The 8,911-nt window shown below is 38.5% G+C and overlaps 1 protein-coding gene across 1 annotated transcript in view; it reads right to left on the bottom strand.

The window, feature by feature from the left end:
* Window positions 1–8,250, bottom strand: part of TNKS (tankyrase) — a 212,922-nt gene extending 204,672 nt beyond the window's left edge. Inside the window, exon 1 of the mRNA XM_019651006.1 lies at window positions 4,521–8,250. Within this exon, the coding sequence (XP_019506551.1) occupies window positions 4,521–5,193 (673 nt within the window). The 5' untranslated portion in view covers window positions 5,194–8,250. The remainder of the gene's footprint in view (window positions 1–4,520) is intronic.
* Between the last annotated feature and the right edge of the window lie 661 nt (window positions 8,251–8,911).

An 8,911-nucleotide genomic window follows, 5' to 3' on the forward strand; every position in this document is an offset into this window, starting at 1 on the left:
AAAAAACAAAAAAAAAAAAAAAAAGACGATAAATTGATGGATAAAGGAAAATATAAGCAGATAGATATGTAAGAGGAATCATACAGTATTTTATGAGAACAGTCCTCTATTGTTGAACAGTCTACTTATCATTGTTTTGCTATTAGAGATACTTTTATGCAACATCTTACACATAGGTAATTTGTTCTTTAAATCATTACCTTCCAAAGAGTATTATTATTAAGGCAAAAGAAAGAGATACTTTGCACATCTTTCTAACTACAAGTTCTAGGTGAACTTTTTTTAAAGTGGTACCTTAAGCAAAGCATAAAGTTTTAAGAAACACTAGTAAGATAATCCAACTTGTAGCCAACAATTTCAAGTCTGGAAGATATTTATGAAACTAGTTCCTTTTCATCTATTACCAAATTAGACCCTTCTTAAATCCTGAGGCAGGACGTTTGGTTAAAAGTATATAATCAAGGACCTTGACAGACAATGAACAGTACAAAAAGACTCCGGCTCCAGGACTGAGCATTCTGACTCATTCTCTTATTCACCAATGGGCAAGTTGCGAGGACACCGTGTTTTTTACTAGGAACTACATTTGCACAGTGATGAGGAAATACAAAGACAAGCATGATCATGCTGAAAAATCAGAGACAAGGATGAGTCAGGCAACCTCTGTGTGGTTAAATGTGTGCTGTTGTACATACCAGCCAACTCAAAAGAAAGCATACAACGGCCATACACACTTTTCTGGTTTTGATACCAGAATACTTCATATTACATATCCTAATCCAAGTCCTATGTTAATTAATGACCTGGAAGCCTATTTCAAAATGTATTCAATTTAAAGTAAATACTACGGAATCTCAGAATTCAATGCTTTATTAAAAGCCTTTTTTAAAACAGAGCTCATCTGAACTTTTCTTTCAAAAGAGACCTCATCAGAATATACTGATCCTTTAACAAAAATACCATATTTCCCTACGTATAAGACGCACCCAGTTTTTAGACCCCAAGTTTTTCGAAAAAGGATGCGTCTTATACATGGGGAAATATGGTATGTCACTACTAGGCATTGAACCAAGGAGCTATCATCACTCTAAATTGATACTATTTATAAAGCTCTGACTGGTGTCCTCTGAACAAAAGAAAACCAGAGTTAAGGATCTTATCTGTAGAAGAGAAAGTCTTACATAAACTCTAGTCAACAATAAAAGACTGGGTCATTTTGATATGGCCATCTTAAAAAGGCATTAGAAATAGTTTTGAGAATCTGTATCAACAATGGAAATTGAACGTTATGTTTCTAATTGTGGATAAGTTGATTCCATTATTAATACTGTCTCTAAGCCATATTTAAACAACTATGGGATCCAAAATGGGATAGAAAGGATTCTTAACTGTGCTGCTGGAAGGAATTATAGTTACTCTTACGGTAATATTTTAAAAAGTCATAAGGGTTTTCTTTAAAAATTGTTTCATTTCATTCTATAAACGCAACTGTAAACTCATTCTCTTAATGGACATACAGGCATGAATTAACATTATTCTTTTCAGTCATCATTTGGCTAGCTTGGACTCATCTTTTAAATCCCTGCTAAAAAAATCTCTGTATCTAGAAAAACTTCCTTATGTTCTAATATCAGTACAAAAATCCCTATTATCTGATCCAACAGGCAGTATCATGTACTTTGCCTATCATTCTAGGTTACACACTTTGTGGGGTTTTGTTATTATTGTTCTTGTTTAGTCTTCCGCACTAGACTGTAAACTCCATAAGGGTAATGACTATCTGTCATTTCAAAATTGTGTCAATATTTAACACCTGATCTATAAGTAATAAAAATTGTGGAAAAACGAACTAGAAATTTTAAACTTTTCCATCCAAGGGATTGTACCAATTTCCTATCTTTAAAACAGCTATTCCAGGACAACTGGATGACTAGCATTCTACCAACTAATAGTCAACTGAGAACTACTTTTAACTACTTAGCCTATACATAATGGAGAAGACTAGATTTAACAAAGCTTTAATGCTATGGACATGAACATGAAGTATGGTAAACTGACTACAAGGTGTTATGTTTTTATACCATGGAAAGTTTTTGTTTTGTCTGTTTTCCACAAATGAGGTAAAAACAAAATTTTTCAATATAAGTCAGTTCAAGGTACGGTTCTTATAACTATTGGGTTGTTGGAAAAGTCATGACGTATTTTTTCTATGTTTTTCGTTGCAAAAATGACTTTTCCGACAACCCAATACAACATAATTACAGGATTGTTTTACTGTTTGTCTTCTAGCATATCTGGGTACACATAAAACTCTAAAACAGGATAAAAAGTAACAACTGTGAGAAACAGAAGTGATTTGGGAGACAAGCCTATTTTATGTGTGGCTAATCCTACATAAGTACATTATTACACAGATAAATATAACTATCATCTGTGTTACTTACAATGCAGTACGCTGAGGAATAACAAAATTTGTGAAACAATATGTTAAAATAGTCAACTTTGGAAAAGTATGCAAAAGTAAACAACTTCAGGAATGGATCCAGAGGGGAAAGGGGATCAAATACATGGTGATGGAAGGAGAACCGACTCTGGGTGGTGAACACACAATGCAATATACAGATGATTATAGAAATGTACACTTGAAACCGATATAATTTTACTAACCAATGTCACCCCAATAAATGTAATAAAAAAAGAAAAAGAATGGATCCAGTGATCTAATAAATGATTTCCTGTATTTCACATATTGCTGATCATGACCCACAAACAGCACTTGTAAAAAATGAAATGGAATAGGATATAAATATCAGACTACAACATCTGTAGTAAGGGAAAGTATTGTTTTCTGAAACTTTTGATTCAGTGTGTGTGTGTGTGTGACAACGTAAAAATGTTTCTAAATATGGGTTAATTACAGGCTATAATTAAAAAAGAAATGCTACTTTTGGAGTATATGCCCCAAGTAGAAACTCTCCATCACAATTATAAAAATGAAAAGTGACATTAACCCAGGTATAAGTTATAATAGTTTAAGCTTGATTTCACAAGCTCTACAGTCAAAGTTTTGAGTTCAAATACAGGTTCCACTACTTCCTATGTGAATTTGGACTTATTTTAAGAGCATGTACTTCACTTTTGTCACCTGTAATATGAGGCTAATAATATCTTCCAAGTTGTGGTAAAAATAAATAATACAGTAAGTTCTTATATGTTTTAACAACTTGAAGGCACGATATATATTAGAAACATACCAAGAAACTTAACAGAAGGTAACGTCACTTGTTTGTGATGTTTGTGTGTGGGTGGTGCTTTTTCATTTTGTATATTTTTGTCCTATAGGAATTTTATAATGTATACATAACATGTACGTTTCTAATATAATGTTTCTGATGTATATAACATTATAACCTTTATTTAAAAAAAACATCAACAGTAGCTATCTGAGCAGTGAGATCATGTCTTTTGTTTTTGTTTCCTATTTCTGCATTTTATAAAAATATATTAGGTGTTTTCAAAAGAAAATAGTCAACTACTCACTTAAAAAAAAAAGTCAAAGAGGAAACTGTGTGGTCCAGGGTTTAGAAATTAGCGCTTTTTTGGGGAAAACTTATGTGCCAAATGCTTCTCACTAAATCCTCACACAACCTAGTATAATAATATCACTTTTGTCATGAGAAAACTGAGGCGACTGAGATGAGGTAAATTGTCTGTTAAACAACTAACAAATGGCAGTGTCCTGAACTTCAAAGCCTATATTTCTTCTATCCAATTATGCATCCAAATATTCTTCTCCAGTTGTTTCTCTCTTTTTTTAATTTTTAAAATTAAATTTATTGGGGTAACAATGGTTAGTAAAATTATACAGGTTTCAAGTGTATGAATTCTATAATACACCATCTATATATCACATTGTGTGGTCACCACCCAGAGTCAGTTCTCCTTCCATCATCATATATTTGACCCCGTTTACCCTCATCTACCACCCATACAGGCATATTTTGATCTACCCAGTTAAGACTGTAAACTTGAGAAAAGGGAAAACTCACCAACTTCACTTGTCTTTCACTGGCTTACGGACTACTATAGATCCTTAAACACTTGAGTTACATCCAACTTCTTTTGGTCTAGCTGTCCTCATGGGACATACCCTTGTCATAAAAACGAAATAAACTAGCAAACAAACGACAAAACTACTCTAAGGCTGCCCAAATCCAACTTCATTCCTACACACTTGGAACTGAAAAAGTTTAAGTATACCTATATCCCGAGACTACACTAAGGGGACTTGGGAATGGGTACAAGTATCACGGATGGATCCCCACATTGCCCTACCACGCCCCCCATCACCCAGGCACTATCTAAAGAAAGGAACCTCTATGTAGTAGTCTTCCGGTGAGGTGCTAAAGAACTATAACCACGCCCACATTTTGTTCCAACACAATAACTTGTTTTCTTTCCCTGCCGGGACCCCCGTCCCAACGCCTAAACCCTTAATAAACAATTCAAAAGTCTCTGACCTGCAGCGAAGTGCAGGGGAGAAGACTTCCGGCCGGCCATGTCCTTAGCATTCACGTTTGCTGCGTCCACCAGCCTCTTTACCCGGGACACGTCCCCATTGCGACAGGCTTCCAACAGTTCCCGTAGGGCCCCGCTCACTGCTGGAACCCCTTGCCCAGGTCCCGCCGCCCCAGGCCCCAGTGTTGCTGTGGTGCTAACTCCGGCCGCCTCCGGGCTCTCCGCCAAGCTCGATCCAGGGGAGGATGGAGAGGAAGATGAGGAAGAAGTCGGGGAAGAAGAGGACGATGGTGAATTGTTACTGCTACCGCCGGCTGGACTGGGAGCGACTCCAGCGGCAGACGAAGCAGAAACCGCCGGGACCACGGGAGCGGCGGCGACAGTACAGATTGTGCTGGTGGTATTGCAACAGCTGGTACTGTCAACCGGGTCCGGGGATCGGGGCCTGTCGGGCGGATCCCGACTGCCATCCCCCTCCGGCAGCGCTAGGCCGTGCCGCGGGGAGGCGAAGGGGACCAGGCCACCCGCCGTGGGGGAGGCTGGGGTGGTCCCGGGGGCCAAGCCGGGGCTGAGTGGGGGGGGAGGTGGCGGCGGCGGCGCCGAAGCCCCTGGGGCGGGCTGGAGCTGTTGTTGATGATGGTGGTGATGATGTTGAGAGCGACGCGACGCCGCCATCTTCGGACTCCCCCAGCACTGTCACTGCGGCAACGGCCCCACCGCCCGCCCTCACTTCCGACTGCTGGACCAATTAACATCCAGCGCACAGGAAATGATGCTAGGCGGAGTGGGAGGGGTCAAAGAGAAGGAGGGAAGCATTGGGAACTCCGAGAACAGCTACGGAAGGGGGCGTGGCCTTGTGACTGAGGGGCGGGCCTTGTGACGCCTTGGCGGGCCCGCCCGGGAGATTTGAAAGCTGGAACCAGCCTGTGCCTAAATGGGAAACTTGTCCTGCATTTCTCTCTTTCAGTTTGCTTACCTAGCCCTGCTCAGTTCTGTTACTAATCTCCTACAGTCTTCCTTATCTTGCCCCAGAGCCTGCTATTCAGGTGTAACTCAGTGCAAGAAGAGAATGTGTCGTATTTCATCTGACAAGTGTCCTCGTCTGAAAAATGGAATAGTATCTACCTCTCAGAATTATTAGTGGGATTAAATGAGCTAACATATACAAAGTGCTCTGTCAGTTAATAAAACGTAACTATAATTATCCCATTGGTAATTTTTTTGTGTGAAGTCTTCTCCCTGTGTCCTTCCCCAGTTATTCCCTTGGTCTCTATATCCCTTCTCTATAAGTTTTCTGACTCTATGTACTTTGTTAATACTCCATTTTAAAATGTGGTTCAGATTTCCAGGACTGGAATTCAAGCGCTACCATTTACTAGTTGTGTAAATTTGGGCAAGCTGTTGAACCACTCTATCTCAGGTTCTGCTCTGCAAAATCAAATTAATAGTTCAAAAAATACTAACTATTAAAATTATGATTTTTCTATTATCTCTGTATTTTTATTTCTCACCTTAAGCTCAACTCAAATAATTGTGAATATATTCCTTTCTTTTTAATTCTTTTAGGCTGGACCTCTGCTCACCTCCATTGCTTTCACCCTTCTTACCTTCCCCTCCCAAACTAAGATAAAAACCTGACTTATCTATCATTCATCTTCAGATGCCACTCGAAAGCAACTACTTTTTCTCTTTCCTTTGCCTATACCTACTTCCTTTTGTCTGCCATCAAAATAGATGTACAATGCATGGGATAATCTCACTAAGGTCTTCATTTCCTGCCTTCTATCCAGTCATAAACTAGGCCTGTAGAACTTTAGACAAACTATTCCAATAGAGTGGACATCGATAGAGATTCCGTGTTTCAAGAAAAAAAACAAAAACAAGATTTAGATGGGTCAAGTAGAAGTTTAGCATTGCAGAATATTAATCCACGTGATAAATTGTTGTTTTATGGTGCTATTAAATATAATTAGCGTGATGTTACTACTCCAATCTAATTAAAAAGGTAAGTTTACTTAGGACTACCATTGACATACAACAATGTCAGGAACATAATATTATGAGTGACATTTATTGTCATCTAATCTAGGGTTACAGATTATAACTCTAAAATTATCCATCTGTTTCACAAATGTGTGTCACTTCATAAATTGACAAATGCGTGACTGGATAGGAAAACTCCATCAGTGCAACTAAAATCTGTCCACAACACACATTCTCCTGGTTTTCAATCTTAATGCACAGCACAGGATAGCATTGAGAAATAGGAGTGAATCAATGTAATACATTAGACATCCATAATTCACCTGGTCCCCTGTTGGCCAATTACTCATAGATCACAATAAAAAGTAGTAATGTTCACCCTAATTTAAAATGCATCTAGAATGTCTGTTTATCAGTATAAAGTAAATAAGAAAATTTCTGCTGAATTGCCTGAAACAACTCTCCTGGTAAACCCTGTCTGAAAACGCATTCGATCAATTGGAAATTGCTTTTTTCCCCTCCAGTGGAAAGTAAGTAAAAGTACTTAACATTAAGTATTTATAAGGTTTAGTTTTATAAGAACTAATATTGAACTCTAAACACAAAATGGCATATATCATTACCTAATCTTTTACAGCTAAACACAATTCCATGAGGAATGAACTATACCCCAGTGAGGAAAGCAAAGTAGAATCAGGCAAACCTGGGTTGGAATCTCATCTCTGAAGACTACTATTGGGTTGTCGGAAAAGCCATGACGCATTTTTGCAATGAAAAACAAAAAATACGTCATGACTTTTCCTACAACCCAATAGTTGGCTAATCTTGGTAGATATGCTTCAGCTTTGTCGTTCTAAAATTCTGATTTTATTGTAGCATTGTCATGAGGATTGAAAGACCTAGGTATTTTGTAAATACTCCCTGAGTGTTAGTTTCATTCTCTTATGTGGCATACATAAATTCTTAATAGGAACTCATAGCCACTATTGATAGCTATCTCCTCACAACTTCCTTTATGAAAAAGATAGTGACTCGGAATAAATTTCCATCATTTTACATGTAACAGGAATCTTAAGCAAAGGAAGATCAGGTTTAGTTGTCTCATCTGAAAATTCAAAAATCAAAATACAAGCTAATATCTCTAAGATTTGTTGTTGAGGATCATAGTTGTATAGTATCTTACCATTTTCAAAAATGTTTTCAGAAAAATCACTTTCAAGTGCTATAAAAATGTGAGCACATAGTTCTCTCTTAAATCGTGTTGAAGCAAAAGAAAGCCACAAACTCAAAGGGTGCTCACCTTCTGGACTGTGTTGTGATATTTATTTTTCCCCCATGGGGATCATATGGACTCACTTTCTAAGTTATATAGTCACAAACTTGTGCAGTTTCCATGTTTCAGTTAGACTTGTTATGTATATTTCATTCATATACTTCTCATTGATCTGCCGCAGATCCAAGTTCACTGGTAGTATCTCAGATCTATTAAGTCGGCCAAGCCATGATGAATGTTGAACCCTACGACTGACTGAGGGGTTGTGTACTACCACATACTGACCATAGGGAAACTCAACCCTGGTGAAGATTGGAGCAAGGACCTCTGCGAGCAGAGACCACCAGACTTACTGGCTGGGAAGAAGTGGCAGCCAAGCAGTGTGAAGTACTAGTCAATACCTGAACACATAGTGCGTGCCCTCCACCCGCTGTCTTCTCTTGCTTGCTTGCAGTTGTTTGGCTTGTTGAAGGAAATAAAAGAGTGAAATCTGAGTTAAGAGGTGTTTGTGTGCAATGTCTCTTGGTTTTGCCTATTCCTTCATATCTTGTCTTTGTTTTGATGTTGTTGCTCAGAAAACACATTGAGTAATCCTGATGTCATTGAAACTTTCTGTAAACCCATCTGCGAGGTGGGGATATTAAGAGTTGTGATGAGACATAAATGAGTTAACATATGCCAAGTGCTTAGAACAGCTTCTGGCATGTGATAAATGCTATGTAACTGTCAGCTGTTACTATTATTGAGAGCTGGGGAAGGCCTCTGGTATGGGATGTTAATAGGTTACCTGGGAGACATGACTAGTTTTGTCTGCCTGCCCAATAATAAGAAGGTTTGTTTTCACCCAATAATGTTGAAATCCAGCCTCTCCAACCTACTTCTTTTGCTTTACAGTGACATAAAGGAATGTCTATTAAGCTTGGAAACTGAAAGGGCCTCTTATATTTGGTGAAATGCAAATTATCCCTTCTGGCTGTAGAAGGGTGTGGGGGAGGTGGAGACTCTGCAAAGGAGGACACCTAAGCCTGGAAGTATGCAGGTTTCTCCCTCTAAAGATTCTGCGATACTACAGTGTTGAGAAACCACTGGCTTTTGTGTGGGAGACCACCACAGCTGCCAAGATCATCTCAAGAGAAA

The sequence above is a fragment of the Hipposideros armiger genome, unplaced genomic scaffold (assembly GCF_001890085.2).
Source record: "Hipposideros armiger isolate ML-2016 unplaced genomic scaffold, ASM189008v1 scaffold_151, whole genome shotgun sequence".
Lineage (NCBI taxonomy): Eukaryota > Metazoa > Chordata > Mammalia > Chiroptera > Hipposideridae > Hipposideros > Hipposideros armiger.